Raw genomic sequence first — 17319 nt, 5'->3', positions numbered from 1 at the left:
CAGAAAGAAAGTACATACACAACCTTCTCAGGGCAGTGGTGTCAGATGGTTAATGCCTTCGGTTACTTTATTTAGAATAATAAGAGCAAAACAAGCTTATTTCCCTAACCAAAGCACACCCTGCTCAGCTGAATACTGTTATTATGGCGTCACTCACAACCACAGAAATGATAAACTGGATTCAAGAAACAAAAAACACCAGCAAAGGATGGGGGCGGGGGTCTGCTCTACAAGAATCCGAATTCCATGGGCTTTAGGAACAAACCGGAAGGGAAGTCTGCGGAAGTCCGGGTCAGACCCGGGGCCCAACAATTACAACGTGCCATCTCTTGCCTCCAGAAGCCCGAACTGTATTGTTAATTGAAAATCACAAATCCATACCAGATGTGTGCTTCATAGAAGTAAGCGGCCTGGCTTTGACAGAAAAAGCTCAGGGCAAGGGAGATAAAAGAAAATAAATCTCACCAAACAGCAGGCAGAGGCTCCTTCCAATTTTGCTCATTGTCCTGGTGAACAACCTCCCCCTGTGGAGGGCCAGCCTGGTGTCCACCAGGGACAGACATGCTAAGGGTCCTCTAAGCTGGGCCCTGATGCCATCACGTTTACCTTTTGGGTCGAGCCCTGGGCTGAAGCAGAAACTGTCACGTCATTCAGCGATATGCCCAAACCTCTGTGACAACTTCCTGCCCCAATCACTCCAGATCCAGGGTCTTCCTTCTGGCCTGAAGCCAGAAGAAGGGCAGAAAATCCAAACTCCTGGTCATTTTCTAAACATGTGAACATTGCTTATGAGCAATGATTTATCATGAGATAGACTGGCAGAGGGCAGAGGAAACTGACCAGCAATCTTCATTCTGACATTCGCTACAATAATTAAACGCTTATTTGGGCACCACTAAGAATGCAGAAATAAACAGAATCTAGAAAACGCAGCTGGAACACATCACGGAAGACTGTTGTAGATATTGGATAATTGATTGATAAAAGATTGTTGTAGATATTGGATTAATTCTACAGGTCTAAAATTAATCCACGTAACTTAGCATTGGGCTTTTAGCCGGCATTTTTCTTTCTTTCTTTTGAAAATTACATAGGTAATTTTTTTTAAAGCTTTTATTTATTTATTTGAGAGAGAGTGAGTGAGCATGAGTGGGAAGGGACAGAGGGAGAGGGAGAGGCAGACTCCCCGCTGAGCAGGGAGCCCATTGTGAAGCTCCATCCCAGGACTCCGGGGTCACGACCCGAGCCGAAGGCAGATGCTTAGCCAACTGAGCCACCCAGGTGGCTCATACAGGTAATTTAGATCACCAAAGAAAAATAATCCAAGACCTAGAAAAAAGGTCCCATTACCTACAGACAACATTCCCAACACATTTCTCATATACCACCTCTAAGAATATTATCCCTGTAAATACACACAGATGCACAACAGGAGTTCCTTGACCTTCTGGACTATAATGAAACAATGCATACTCGCTCTGTAATGATCTCCCCCTTCCAGTGTATTTATCTTAATTGAGACTTGGCTTCAAAGAAGGTTCAAGCACTCCTTGCTGCAGCTGAGGGCGTCAAGCACTACTGACCTGGACAACCAACCCGTGCAGCCCACAGGTCAGTTTTCCTTCCCGGAAACTCCACGTCTGAGTTGTGCTTCGCCTGCGATCCGGCTTGCGTAGCATCAGTGGCTCGTATCTGCAACACAGGGACATGCAGTGAGTCTTCAAGTTGAGTATGTGAGGCCTAAACAGAGTACTGGGGTCGGTTTTGCTCTTCTTTCTTCCAACATCTTCCCTCCTTAAAACCCAATGGGCGGGCAGCCCGAATCCCATGGCAGCGAGGTGTCTCTTCATAAGCAAAGAGGAATAAGGCAAAATGGGAAGCATCAAACAGGGGGACACAAAGGAGTATCAGTACTTTTAAGGATTCACAACAGCTGTAATAATCTGGTCCCTGCCTTTCCACAGTGAGCAGCTATCACGCAGTTTGAGAAGGGCTCTCCACTAAATAGATCAGAAAATATTTTCAAGAGGGTTTTTTTCTATTTAATTCCCAATTACCTTTATTTTATGTCGGGTTTTCACTTGTAAGTCATGTAAAGTCCTTTTGGAAGTAAGTAAGGTATCAACTGGGAAAAAATATACCGACTGCATAAAGAAACTAACGCACAGGCAAGTCAAATAACTTATTTGTCCCCAGGCAAGTCAAATAACTTATTTGTCAAACCTAAGGAGTTGGTCATAAAAACACATTTGATTATTCTCTTAATAGTTTATTTCTGCTTTTGAAATATTTAACAAGAATTCTTAAAAAGAGGGGCACCTGGGTGGCTCAGTGGGCTAACCCTCTGCCTTTGGCTCAGGTCATGATCTCAGGGTCCTGGGATTGAGCCCTGCATCAGGCTCTCTGCTCAGCAGGCAGCCTGCTCCACAGCACCCCGCTCACCACCCCCCACCTCTGCCTGCCTCTCTGTCTACTTGTGATCTCTATCTGTCAAATAAATAAATAAAATCTTTAAAAAAAAAAAAAAACAACGAATTCTTAAAAATATTTTTAAAAACCTGCTCATTTCTAGGGAGGAATGGAGAGTAGAGATTTGGTGGGAAGAGAAAATTCATTTTTTCATATCCTTCATATTGTTTGACTTTTTTTTTAACACCTGCATGGGCATTTCAACAATAGCCTAACAAAAATAAAATAAAGACCCAAAATTTGTATTTAGGAACGTGACAGATCTCATACTAAAGAAAAATACAAATATAAAAATACAAATTCTCATGGGGCACCTGGGTGCTCAGTGGGTTAAGCCTCTGTCTTCAGCTTAGGTCATGATCTCAGGGTCCTGGGATCCAGCCCCGCATCGGGCTCTCTGCTCTCTCAGCAGGGACCCTGCCACCCCCTCTCTCTCTGCCTACCTCTCTGCCTACTTGTGATCTCTCTGTCAAATAAATTAATAAAATCTTTTAAAAAAATACAAATTCTTACTTCATTTACAGGCTTACTTTTTGGTATGTATCTCCACTGAAATGGGAGTTTGGAAGCAATGGGCTGGCATCAAAAGTTATCTGGAAAAGTACCTGTTGTCAGTTACTGCCGCAAGACCAGCGATATCCAAGATGGCGGAGCCCTCGGGGGAGCGGGCTGCGGAGGGCTTATTGGGGTTGTGAGGCACCGAAGATCCCTCGTGGGCCAGCATGCCCGTGCCGGTCATCCTCCACAGTTGGGAGCGCTTCCCGGGCTCCTGGGGGCAGAGAGACACACGGACACAGAAAGCCGTTACAGGCAGAGCCAAACTTCAGGTATGGATGCAAGAGCCTCACACGAGGGCTACGTTCTCAAGCAGAAACTACAGTCAAAGACATTTTCCATATTATACACAAGCTTAATTCTAACTTCCACTGTTGTCAATCCCGAGCTACACTTAGGATGAAACACGCTAACTCTTGAACCAAACATTACAAATAATATATATTTTAAGGATGTATTTTTTTCATATACTTAGTATTTTCTGAACAAACTAGTGAGTTGAGGTTCAGTCCAAACTCCATTAGCTGCACTGCTAGGGTAACTGCTGTCCCAGATGGTGACCCTCGGGTGCACTTACCTTCGAGAGGGATCCAATTATATAAAGTATATATGATAGTCTTTATATTTGATCACTGGTAATCCTCATAACTGGCAGACAACCAGAATTTACCAGATGTCTTCTCCCTTTCCGTGTTTATCATGAAAATACAACTATATTGATGGTTTCTAATTCATAAGCTGATTCTATTCAAATATAAAGTTGACTGAATTCAAAGGTTACACTAAGTTGACTGCTATTAATTCTAAATATAGTTTCTCCTTTGGAATATTTTATAAACAGCTCTTGGACTTCCAGATCAATCCATGGAAGTCTATAAAATCCATTATATTCAAGAAGTAATAAGAATAATAATACTTATTGAGAATTTACATGTGCCAGTCACAGACCCATGGGATTTACATGTAGTAACTCACTTAACCCTTAAAACAATCCAATGACATATATCCCATTATTACCTTTACTCACAGGTGAGAAAGTTACAGCTCAGTGAGATGAAGAAACTTTGGTGTAGTCACATAACCATCAGGTGGAGGGGTGAGGATTTTATTTCCACAGCCTGATTTCAAAGCCAACAGCCTTAACTACTTCGCTCACGGGGCCTAACGCAACCCAGATATTCTAGGCCAGTAGCCCCTCACCTCTAGAAGGCACTCCAGCTAGCCCTGTCAGGATCACATCCACTCTCACGGGCCAGGAGCTCCTCCACAGCAACAAACCCTTGTAGGGACCACACACGGGGTGCTGAGGACCAGGCTGCCCCTATCTAAAAGCTTCTGCACGACATCCACAGAGTCAAAACTAATGAAGTTCTATGAACACCAGCGTCAAAGGCCAAGATCCGAAGTCCAGCTGCACTAATTAGCAGCTGAATGACCTCAGACAGGTCACTAAACCTTGCAGAGCCTCTGTTTCCTGATCTGTCCAAGGGAGAAATGAAGCTATTATAGGGTTCCTGCGGTAAGTGTAACAAACAGAAGGCACTTGGCCCAGGGCAGCCTCGCAAAATGTTTGCTGTGTTAGGATGACTATGGTTCTTTGCCTGGCACTTTACATACCTCATCTTAGTTGATTCTTCTCACGAACCTGTTAGATCAGTAAGAAAGTGAGGCTCCGTGAGGAGTGTGAAACACCAGACATCATCTATCTTTAAGGGGCAAAACCAAAAGATGAAGCCAGAAAGATATGATGCTCTTTCTCCTGTGTGCTCCTTGCTAAGAGAGGACACTGAGCTGCACACCTGCGGCCCCCAAGTGCTCACTTCTCTGTTCGTGGTGAGAGCGCACCTCGATCCTCGGTGCCAAAGCCAGATGGAAAAGCAGCTCAATTATCCTGCAGCTGTTCCAGATTGGGAATCAAAGCACAGATGCTGGAGGAAATCAAGTTTTCATACATGGATTCCTCTACTGTCTGCCCTTACACGTAGACTCATCAGAATTGGAAACTACCAACGTTTCCATTTTAAAATCTGAGATGTACCATTCTCCTTCCAGTTCCTTTTCCCAGTTCCCTCACAATTTAGCCCCAAAACCTTGAGATGACACTGAGGAAGACAGAAGTCCATGGGGACTGTGATGGTGGGTGGGAGGGGGTTTTGGGGGAGGGCAGCCCACAGTGTGGTGTTGAAGCCCAAGGTACGTGATGATCCGTACCAAGGGACGGGAGGCTGGAAGCTTAGTGTGGGCTGTCAGAGACCAAAAGAGGTGAGAAGAGCATTCCTGCGAGGGGTAGGGGCTGAAAAGGGTGCCTGCTGTCGAGGATGTGGCGATCGGAGGCCAAGCCAGATCGCAGGGTGTGCTTACACAGGCGATAGGGCACCACTCTGGAGACAGAAGACTGGGTTACATTCAGAGGAAGTGATCGAATTAGTAAATATGTTCTTAGTGCTGGACAAGGGACTTACAAATATGGAAAGGGAGAAAATTAGGATGAATTTGTGATGTTGGACTGTAATCAAAAATATCAGAGTGAACTGCTGGTTCTTAAAATACAGAGATCTAGAAATATGCAGAATATATAAATACATAAAATGTGTACATATATGCATGTATACTCTGTACATATACATACCTATGTATGGGTGCAGGCTTGGGTGCAGGCACGTGTACGTATGTGTACACAGGCCGTGCGCACAGAAAACCCCTAGCTCTGTCCCCCGGGGGGAGCCTGGAAAGGACATCGCAGTAGCGATGAGTGCACCTAGTGTACGTGTCTTAGCTTTCCAACTTCCACTCTCTGCTAGGAGGGGTCAGGGCTCCTTGAGAAGGACAAATTCCAGCATGCGGCAGGAAAGTATAGCATAACCTGCTGTTAGTAAGTACGGACGTGTTCAGGGAATGAGGGGCATATGCCAAAAGGACACCCAAGAAGAAAGAACTCCCACTGACCGAAAATGGGGACTGAGCATAAATATATTCTGACGGTAACCGGTAACCCACTGAAGAAAAGAGGAATCCATCGTGACAACATACACTACGCTACGAACCACACTGACACCCCTGCCCCAAGTTCTTATGTTAGAGACCTACTCTGAAATATAGATGGTATTTCAAAATGGAAACCTTGGGTGATAATTGGGTTTAGATCAGGGCATACGGGTAGAACTCTCCTGATGGAATTAGCACCATTCCAAGAACAGGCACCAACGAGCTGGCTTTCTCCCCGCCTTCCCCTTAGACTCTCTGCCATTGGAAGACACGGTGAGAAGGCAGAAGTCTACAAGCCAGGAAGCGGGCCCTCAGCAGAAAACCGCATGGCCAGCACCCGGATCCTGGCCATCCCAGCCTGCAGGAACTGTGAGAAATGAATTCCCATGATTCCAGTCTTCCAGTCTATAGCATTCCATCATGCGAGTCCAAGCCAATACACATACATAATGCACAGAAAATCTGATGAGGATCAGGATGTCTACAGAGTCTCCAAGTACCTGTCCACAAAGTATTTACTAAATGCAAGGGAAAGAGAGAAACTTTGCTTCACAATCCAGAACCACCTTCATCAAGTGCTGAAGATAACATCAGCAGTGACAAGACAAATCGAAATCACAGCATCCCTTCTACAGAATTACTGCCTGTTTTTCTCTGAGTTTGAGATTCTTTCAAAATAAAAGTAAAAGGACAAAAGCTAACCAACCAACCAAGGACCCAAGATGTCAGACTTCCTACTCTTGGTTTCCAGTTGAAGAGCAGAGGACCATTTCCTAAGGCTAATTCTTGGAACAGAGCCTAGTTTGGGATGTCCGTGTAACTCATTTACACCTACTCTCCTACGCACCATTTTCCATCCCCATCAAAGGAAATTAACAGCAATAAAAATGTTATATAAATTATAATATCTTTTTCAAAACGTTTTTTTCCTACCTCATTAAAAAAAAAGTCTGTTTTTGTCTGCTTCACAGTCACCCAGCCCTTGGAAATTAAATTATTTATCATTCCTCTTCTGCTGATCAAACCCGCGCTCAAACCCCAGCTGGCAAATCACCTTACTTCTGACTTTGTCTCCTTTCGTGCTAACATGCTCATCAGCTTGAACATTCTTGGAAAACCATCTGACAACATCATTTCCAAGGGCTCTGCCATTTTTTTCGATTCACTTGATTTCTGTTGGGCTTGCTGCTTTTCATTTTTAGATTACTGCTTTTCAAAGTTTTTCTTCTTCAGAATTCCCAATAAAAGCCTCCAGACCTTCCAATTACTTTCAATTAGTATGCCTCACGATCTCTTTAGTCATCACCAGTCCCAAATCTTGATTCCAAAATGCATCTCACAGATAGGCATAGCCTTCCACAAAGAGGGCAATAACAGGGAAGCCTGGGTGGCTCAGTGGGTTAAAGCCTCTGTCTTCAGCTCAGGTCATGATCCCAGGGTCCTGGGATTGAGCCCCACATCGGGCTCTCTGCTCAGCAGGGAGCCTGCTTCCTCCTCTCTCTCTGCCTGCCTCTCTGCCTACTTGTGATTTCTGTCAAATAAATAAATAAAATCTTTAAAAAACAAAAACAAAATAAAAAAACACACTTATGTTAAAGTTTCATTTGGCGTACAAAATTTGAAATGATTTGAGTCTACCCCTCTCCCCATTTAAACTTTTGAGAGGAGTTGTATAAACTCAAATCCAAATTAAGCTACACCACTGACACACGCAAAACCACTTTTGGTTATGAAAGGTGTCCTTTGTCAGCATTAAGGCAACAGGGTTGTAAAGAGACATTCACTTATCAGGGTTATTTTTGGGTTGTCTGATTCACATGATGGAAAACCTTCAGGAACAAAGCCTTTAAGTAAATGTGTTTTTTTTTTTAAATTACAGTTGGTCAGTCTCCCCCCTCTTAAAGTCACTTGTGCACCTCAGTGTTCCATCCGGAGGAAGCCATCCAGGCTGCCTCTAGCCCCTCCCTGTGCACGAAGAGGGGCTGGACAGGATGACCAGAAACCCCTGCAGGGCTAAAAAAAAAAACTCCTCTTCTAAATTATAAGTGCTAGGTTCTCTTACCTTCTTCTTTAAAATGACTCTTTGCGTCTTTGGGGAGACATCCAAGACGAGCTCCGCACACGCAGTGGTCTTGCTAGAGGCCCCGGGCCTTCCCGTCCCCTCCTGTAAACTAGAATTAAAACAATAATGCACACATACATACACGCATCTACATACACGCACGCGTGTATTCAAGAACTCAGATGCAAATCCTTAAAAGGCTTAAAACCTCATCTATAAAGAGGAAACTTAAAAATCACAGCAGAAAAAGTCTAACTCAAGTTATGGAAAGATCAAGGTTGTGCGGTTTCCTTGTACAGTTCAAAGATTCATTTGTCAGAAGACAAACTGACATTTCCCCCTCTCCTGATGATTTTAGTGCCTTAAAATTCAGACATAAAAGAATGACTATATATCCTTAGAGCCCCCACCCCCCAAATTAAGCCAGACATTCCAAGTGTCCAAGAATTAGCTCTGCTCTTTGCCAGAGAGAAGATCAGCATCACTGCATCCCCAAGGCTTGGCAAGAAATCAGAAGTCCCTTTAGGATGAAAAGAAAACAAAGGGTTTATAATCACCTGCTTCCAACTCGATCGTGTTGTGTTTCTCCATGGCTTAAGAACCCTAAGCTTTATGGAATGCTGCAGGCTAGCTACACTTTGGGGTATTTTGATTAGATTTTATTTAGATTATTCTCCTGTTTCCACTAATCTTTATCATCAAAAAGGGACCGAGAAATTCGGAGTGAAAAACTAGTTTTCATGACGAAAAAAGTACAAGTGACAAAAATAAACACATAAATTAGATTTCAACAAAATTAAAACCTTCTGCTCTTCAAAGGACACCAACAAGGAAGTAAAAAGACAATTCACAGAACAGGAGAGAAGATGTCTGCAAATCATACAGCTCATATAGAATTTGTACCCATATTATACAAGGGTCTCAAATTCAACAATGAGATGCAAAAAAAAAAAAAAGAATTAAAAACAAGTAAAGGATTTGAATGGACATTTCTCCAGAGATAAGCAAATGGTCCGTAAGCACATGAAAAGCTCAACATCATGAGGTGTTAAGGAAATGCAAATCAAAACCACCAGCAGAAGTCACTACACACCCAGTAGGAAGGCTACAGTCAAAAACCTGTGAAACAGCAAGTGTTGGGGAGCTGTGGAGAAGCCGAACGCTGGCCCACTGCGAGTGGGAAGGCACCGTGATTCAGCTGCTGCGGAGAGCAGGAGAGCAGTTCCTCAAAAACTTCAACATAGAAACAACATGGAACCCAGCAATTTCGGCCCTAGGTGGATACAGCAAGGAACTGGAGACAGCACTCCAACACACATGGGCATAGGCATGCTGACAGCAGCCCCCTCCACAGCGGCCGAAAGTGACCACCACACTGGCGTCCATCAGCAGAGGAATGGACGCCAGAGTGGGGTACGTCCATACAACAAAACATTACTCGGCCACAACAGGAAGGGAATTCTGACACATGCTAGAGTGTGGATGAACCAGGAAAACATCATGCTAAGTGAAAGAAGCCAGAGAGAAAGGGCCACATATTTATGACCCCATTTATGTGAAATATCTGGAACAGGTAAATTCTTAGGGATGGAGAGCAGACTGGTGGTTGCCAGGGGCTGGGGGGTAAGAAGGTGGTGCCCAGTAACTGCTTAATGGGTTGGGCGTTTCTTCCTGGGCCGATGCAAATGTTCTGGAACAAGACCCAGCGGTGGCTGCAGAATAGCAGGAACACACTAAATGTCACGAAATGTCCCTGAACTGTTTGTTTTTAAATGGTTAATTTTATGTTGTGTGCATTTCACTTCAACTGAAACTAAAAGCCAAAACAAAACTAGTCTCTTCCTCGTCATTTGTTCTCTGCAAAAATGCAAAGAAATCGTGTCTAAAATATGTCAAAACATGGTACAATCTCTCCCCACACCAAAACTCCCAGGAACCTCACGCTTTATCTGCTCCCTATCTGCCCAACCCATTAAAGTCACAATCACCCACGGAGTCTTCAGTTCAAGAGCAGAGTAACTAACTACTGGAATTTCACATGAGAACATAAAGAGAAAAACATGATTAGCAACCAGATTAAGAACTGGTTTTTCAGGCACTAAAACCGTAAGCACGTCATGCTGGCGAGTGCCATAATCTTTAAAAAGAAACAAGCAGCCTGACTTAATTATAACAAGATAAACAACCCAGCACCAGTATTTCCAAAGAGATCCGTAACAAACAAGGAAAGAATGGTGATTCTAAGCAAAGATGCCCATTCAATTCATTCATTGCTAGTGAAATCTGGGCTCTGGGTAGGTGAGAGGTGCAGCCAGACCCCGAGATAATTTTGTGAGCCTCAGTGCATACAAAAATGTCATTCATAAGCAAAATTATTCAGAACATTTTGGTAAGGGATCTGATCTTAAATGTCCTGTCGAATGGGGGCGTTCTATTTGTCGTGCTAAAGACTTAGCTCTTTTCCCTGTTTTTCCCACAGGTAAACTTTAAAACTGGCTCCATAACCGGCACAGAAACAATCAACTGTATTTACATTTTGCTGGAATGACCAGTTTTTGAAAGCCTGGTGTTTTGAATCTCTATGTACCAATCTAACAACAGAATTGGAATAAACTTGCTATTCCTCACCTGAGTTTCCTAAATACAACTAGTGAGAGGACTGTGAAGGTTATAATTCTCAGGCGGCTGGAATTACTATCGAGTCGAGCTACTCTGGTTGCCTATTGGTGATGACCAGTATTCTCAATGGGAGAGGGGAGTCAGAATGACGATTTGAATAATTATGATAAAGATCAGTCAGTTTCAAATGAGAAAAGAGATAAAAATACCAAGAAGTTTAAAAAATACATTAAAAGTACCACCTTAAAACAAGAGGAACTGAGGATATGAGAGTAATACCTTATGGGAGGAATGTTAACTACCAGAATGGATTATTGGTGAGATCTTTAAAAAAAGAACAGTCTTGCCTCTTTGGATAAATTTAATCTAGCCAGAAGACAAGGCTTTAGCCTAAGACCTCTCAAGATAGACCCTGAGCCTAGGATTTGGTCAAGAATGGAAGGAATCTTCCTTCATCCTCTGGGCCTTTTGAGAACTGCTTAAACTCTAAAACCAGTTAATAATTAGAGCCTTCTGCTTTATGAGAACAGCAGTTTAACCCAGAATTACCCTGAGAATGTATACGTAGCAGCGATGTAAATGAAGTTTTCGTAATAGAGCTGTCGGTTGTCCTGAAAATCATTCATGCTGCAGCTGAGCTCAGAGGAGCCCGCCCCCTTCACGGTGAGCGTGATGAAAGGAGGCAGGGTGGGTTCATCCCAGGCATAATCCAATGACGTCATGGGCTTCACTTCAGTTCGGAGTCTGGGTTCAGCGACACCGTGCTGAGTAAAGACCACTGGAACCTACGGTAATGGCAAAGAGGATCAAGAGGGCTTTCCTTCAGAGTGTTGTCACTGGAGAAAGTGAGTCGGGGCTCCCCAGGCTCAGGCTCCAGATCCTGCCCCAGCCAGCCAATCCCACACAGAACAAAACCACAGTCATAAGCATAGTCCTCTAGCCTCTTCAAATGCCTTTCTAATCATCTTCCTAACCATATCAAGCCCCCAACAACTAAAGGACACAGGCCATCTCCTCTACTCTCACCCACCCCCCAACCCTCGCCCCCATGATCCACTCAACACAGAAAGGAAAACAAATTCTGGCATTCAGCTTTGGGAAGTCACATATTATAAGACGACATTACTCAAAGGCGTAACTTAAAAGAGCCTCTTCTGATTTCCATTTTGTCTTTCCTTGTAAGATTTATAAAAATTGTTCACTGTAATGACACAACAGTGGAAGTGCCTGTTCCCATTGTCAGCGGACAAGCTGATTCTGATTCCTCTCTCTGTACAGAATGTCACCCAGACGATCCAGTCAGGATGACTGTGGTGGGCTGAGAAGTCACTTCCGGACAAGGCTGCCCAGCAATCAAACTAACGAGCAGAAAACACCTGAGGGTAAGGATGTCTAGGGCTGTCCAGCTGCAGAGATCCCCATACAGTTTCTTTCCAACCCAAGTCTAGAAGGTATTTCCTCCTTATCTTAAAGGCAATACGTACACCACCTTCCCGCACATGCAACAGCCAAACTGGCTCACGACCCCACTCGATACCTTAGAAAAGTTGTCAATTCGGAAAGGCGGTGGTAACTGGTCCGTGTCACTAAATGAGATCCTGTAGGTAGCTCCTCGGAGAGTAATTTCCACACGCAGGAAGAAGCACTTCCCCAGGGTATCTCTGCACATAAAGGAAGCAAAGAGGCTGCACACCATGGAGGAAACAAGTTAGAGTTCACTCAGACTTCTCACCGTCGGGGTGTCACCTGGACCTCAACGGCCACCACTGCGTGCTCTTTGATCATATTTGAAAAGTAGAAATGGACCACATAATCTCACTGAATGAAAAAGAATGCATCCAAGGAACTTCTGACCAGCATTTGTCAGCATACAGTAAGACCAATGGTTTACGTGGTAAACCATTTTGTCTTGGGTAATGGTGCCAGCGTAGCAAATGAGTAAAATAGTGTTACACACACACACACACACGAGTAATTTCACATGGTTCAGACTAATGTATGGATGTTATTAATAACCAGTGTTTTCACTATAGGATGACAAAAGGTGAGGAAGAATCCACCATTAGCTACCAGTATAAAAATCATAATTTTTTAATATATGTGTGTCTTTATGTACATGTATATGTGTATTTAAATACAGATAGATCACTGGAGAGAATAGGGGAGCTCTTCCTTACAAAGGATTATCACTTAACAAACGTAGAAGAAATGAAAGAATTAGAAAAATCACCACTTTGCAACAACCAAGGTAATCACTGATTCGGGCAAGAGTCATCAAACCATCGCGTGAGAAGTTCCCAGAGCAGAATATACACATAGTCTCAAACTACCCCTCCTGGTGGTCTGCTACTGTTTACAAAGAACCAAAGGTAACTGCACAGAGAGGCTGGTGGACACCACCCTGATCAAGTGAAGACTGAATTTAGCAACATCGATAATGGGACCGACGGATGTCACGGGCTTCTGGTGTCATGACCCACTGAGAAACACACAGAACCACATAGGTAGTACTCTTACCAAAAATGACTGACCTAAGTCTATGTATAGGAAACTCTCAGAAAAAAGAAAATAGAACATTCTACAAGAAAGTGGCTTGGAATGTCCACAATAGCCAAACTATGGAAAGAGCCTAGATGTCCATCAACAGACGAATGGATCAAGAAGATGTGGTATAGGGACGCCTGGGTGGCTCAGTTGGTTAAGCAGCTGCCTTCGGCTCAGGTCATGATCCCAGCGTCCTGGGATCGAGTCCCACATTGGGCTCCTTGCTCCACGGGGAGCCTGCTTCTCCCTCTGACTCTGCCTTCCACTCTGTCTGCCTGTGCTCGCTTTCTTTCGCTCACGCTCTATCTCTGACAAATAAATAAATAAAATCTTTAAAAAAAAAAAGAAGATGTGGTATATCTATACAATGGAATACTATGCAGCCATCAAAAGAAATGAAATCTTATCATTTGCAATGACATGGATGGAACTAGAGAGTATTATGCTGAGCGAAATAAGTCAATCAAAGAAAGACAATTATCATATGATCTCCCTGATATGAGGAAGTTGAGATGCAACGTAGGGGGTTTGGGGTTGGAAAAGAATAAATGAAACAAGATGGATCAGGAGGGAGACAAACCATAAGAGACTCTGAATGTCACAAAACAAACGGAGGGTGGCGGCGGGGGGAGGCTGGCTTATGGACATTGGGGAGGGTATGTGCTATAGTGAGTGCTGTGAAGTGTGTAAACCTGGCGATTCACAGACCTGTTCCCCTGGGGCAAATAATACATTATGTGTTAATTAAAAAAAAAAAAAGAAACTGGCTTGGAGTCTTTAAAAATTTCAATGTCAAAAAAGGCAAAGAAGGAAAACAAACAAACAAAACAGGCAAAGAAGGAAAAGCAGAACTACTCTAGATTAAAGTGGATGGCTCTATCTGCCGAATAAAATGCATGATCCGTGACCAGATCCTCAATCAGGAGGACGGGTGCTGCTTTATTATAAAGGACATTTCCTTCTTTCTTCTTCTTCTTTTTTTTTTTTTAAGATTTATTCATTTATTTCAGAGAGAGAGAGAGAGAGCACGCACAAGCAGGAGGGGCAGAGGGAGAGGGAGAGAGAATCCCAAGTACACTCTGCGCTGCGCGTGGAACCAGACCCAGGAGTCCATCTCATGACCCTGAGATCACAAATGGAGCTCAAATGACTGTGCCACCTGATGTCGCCATGAAGGATGTTTCAAAAGACTTTATCGGGGGTGCCAGGGTGGCCAGTCAGTAGAGCGTGCTATTCTTGATCTCTTGGCTGTGAATTTGAGCCCTACATTGGGTGCAGAGATGACTTTAAAAAGAAAAAAAACAGAAAACAAACCAATATTCAATTTTTTCAGCGTGTAATGATAGTACATTTACTCAGAAAAAACGTGCTCGTCTTTAGGTAGATAAGTGAAGTGCTTCTGGCTAAACTAACAGGATGAGTTTGATACACTTTCAAATGGCTCGAGAAATGTATGCTGTGTCTTACATGTGTGCACGCACGCACGCATGTAAGACACAGCAAAATGCTAACATGTAGCTGTATCCAGTGAAAGATAAAGAGGTTCCCTTATACCACTCATGGGCTCTCTATAGGTTTAAGCATTTCAAAATGAAAACGTGGGGAAGGGCAAAGAAAGAGGCTTCGGCTCTGTGCTCAGTCGCTCTGTGTACTAAAACCATTCCAAAGGGTTAACAGAGGTATACCGTCTTCATCCCCCACCACCACACACTTTCCTTCCTTCCTTGTAGTCATGAACAACTTTTACTTAATTCTGAATTGGCTTCCTCTTCTCACACAACGTATCCAGGCGACCTCCACCCAAGCAGTACATAAACCACGGGTGGTTTTAGCTGCAGAACTAACGCCTCACGCCCCCAACGCATGAAGTCTGGTGGGGACACAGGATACTGGCAGACAAAAGCTCTGGTTGAAGCAGGGATGAACGCACTGGAGCCCTGCCCACTTGGCTCCTTCAGCCCCTGAAGTCACCTCCTTAAACCCCCGATGACTCGTAGGAACACAGCTTGAAAACCCCTTTACCGGATGCAATGACCTCTAACCAGGGCCAGGGCAAAAGGAATACACCACTGACCACAAAGGAAAAAAAAAAACAATCCTCAGACAATGCATGCTTGAAAAAAGTCAAATACAGATACTACTTTGCATTATCTAGTCTTAAATCAGTCATTTTCCTGTTCCTTTACAAGAGTGTTCTCAATGGAGAACTAACCATAAAGTATAAAAGCTTAAATTTTGCTTCTAAATAGCAATGATTTCAGTGTCTTTAGCTGCCAAAGGATTTGATGAAAGAAATTAAACAGGACACAGATAAATAGAATGGCATCCCATGTGCACAGATCCAACCAAAGACTTAATGTTGTTCAGATAGCAATGCTGCCATTAAATGTGGATCTACACAATTAATACAGTCCCTACCCAAATTTCAAGTGGTTTTTTTCTGGAAATAGAAAAATTTACCCCAAAATTCTGATAGAATCAAAGAATTCCAAACAGCTAAAATAATTTTTTAAAAAAGATTTTGTTTTAAAATAATCTCTATACCCAACATGGGGCTTGAATTTTACAACCCCGAGATCAAGAGTTATGTGCTCTACTGACTGAGGCAGCCAGGAACCCCCAAAATAATTCTAAAAAAAACCCCCAAAGTTGGAGATTTCACACTTCCTGATTTCAGAACTTATTACAAGTTACATTATTCAAAACAGTGTGATACTAACATAAAGAGAAACACACAGAACATGGAACAGAGAACCCAGAAGTAAACTCTCACATTTAGAGTCAAGTAATTTTTGACAAGGGTGCCAAGACCATCCCATAGGGAAAGGAGAGTCGTTTCAACAAACGGTGTTAGGAAAAACTGGATATCCACAAACGCAAGAATGGAGCTGGACCTTTACCTTGCACCACAGCCATACATTACTCAGAATGGATCAAAGACCTCAGGGTCAGAGCCAAAAGCATGAAACTCTCAGAAGAAAACAGAAGGGGAAGCTTCACAAAGTGGATTTGGCAGTGATTTCAAGGTATGACATCGAAAGCACAGGGAACAAAAGTTAAAGGAGGGGAGTTGGAGTACATCAAAATTAAAAACTTCTATACGTCATGGAACAGTCACAGAACAAATAGGCATTGTACAGAACGGGAGAGAAATACACACAAATCATGTCTCTCCAAGGAGGTTACTATCAAGAATACGTAAAAGACTCCTGTAACTCAGTAACAGAAAAACAAATGGGCAAGCGATGAACAGACATCTCTCCAAAGAAGACATCCAGATGGCCAACAAGCATATAAAAAGAAGCTCAAGGGGCGCCTGGGTTGGCTCAGTGGGTTAAAGCCTCTGCCTTCGGCTCGGGTCATGATTCCAGGGTTCTGGGATCGAGCCCCGCATCGGGCTCTCTGCTCAGCAGGGAGCCTGCTTCCTCCTCTCTCTCTGCCTGCCTCTCTGCCTAGTTTCTCTCTGTCAAATAAATAAAGTTAAATTAACTTAAAAAAAAAAAAAGAAGAAGAAGCTCAACATCACTCACCATGAGAGAAACATGAATGAAAACCACAGAGAGCTATCTCACACCCACTAGGGCAACTATTATCAAAACAGCTGAAAGGAACAAGTGTCAGCGAGGGTATAGAGAAATTAAGAACCCTTGTGCACTATTGGTAGAAACGTAAAGAGGAGCAGTTACTATGGAAAATAGTACGGGGTTCCTCAAAGAATTAAAAATTAGAGGGTGCCTGAATGGCTCAGTTGGTTAAGTAGCCGACTCTTGGTTTCTGCTCAGGTCACAATCTCCGGGTTGTGAGATGGAGCCCCGCATCAGGCTCTGAGCTCAGCACAAAGTCAGCTTGGGATTCGTTCCCTCTTCCTCTATCCCCACGCCACCCAAGTGCTCTCTCTTCAATCAATCAATCGATCAATCAGTCTTAAAAAAAAAATCTGAATCACCAGGGACACCTGGGTGACTCAGTCAGACTCTTGGTTTTGGCTCAGGCCATGATCTCAGGGTCGTGAGACGGAGCTCGGAGTTGGGCTCGTCTCAGCGTGAAGTCCGCTCGAGATTCCCTCTCTTTCCTTCTGCCCCTTG

At 43.5% G+C, this 17319-nt stretch overlaps 1 protein-coding gene across 13 annotated transcripts in view; it reads right to left on the bottom strand.

The window, feature by feature from the left end:
• The window catches only part of VPS13D (vacuolar protein sorting 13 homolog D), a 253025-nt gene that overhangs the window by 115466 nt on the left and 120240 nt on the right, over positions 1-17319 (bottom strand). For 12 of the 13 annotated variants that reach the window (XR_006601667.1, XR_006601666.1, XR_006601668.1 and 9 more), the window contains 5 exons: positions 12228-12351; positions 11240-11475; positions 8072-8180; positions 3075-3238; positions 1584-1692 (listed from right to left, as the gene is read on the bottom strand). Coding sequence is in view for 10 of the 13 variants with exons in the window: in XM_045063766.1 (XP_044919701.1) it covers positions 1584-1692; positions 3075-3238; positions 8072-8180; positions 11240-11475; positions 12228-12351 (742 nt within the window). In the remaining 3 variants the exon portion in view is untranslated. The remainder of the gene's footprint in view (positions 1-1583; positions 1693-3074; positions 3239-8071; positions 8181-11239; positions 11476-12227; positions 12352-17319) is intronic. The other variant, XM_045063770.1, reaches the window with a different exon arrangement.

Source organism: Mustela putorius, unplaced genomic scaffold (genome assembly GCF_011764305.1).
Source record: "Mustela putorius furo isolate JIRA1106 unplaced genomic scaffold, ASM1176430v1.1 tig00003853_pilon_pilon_pilon, whole genome shotgun sequence".
NCBI lineage: Eukaryota > Metazoa > Chordata > Mammalia > Carnivora > Mustelidae > Mustela > Mustela putorius.
The sequence above is the reverse complement of the archived record's forward strand: the minus strand, read 5'-3'. Positions and strand labels throughout refer to the sequence as shown.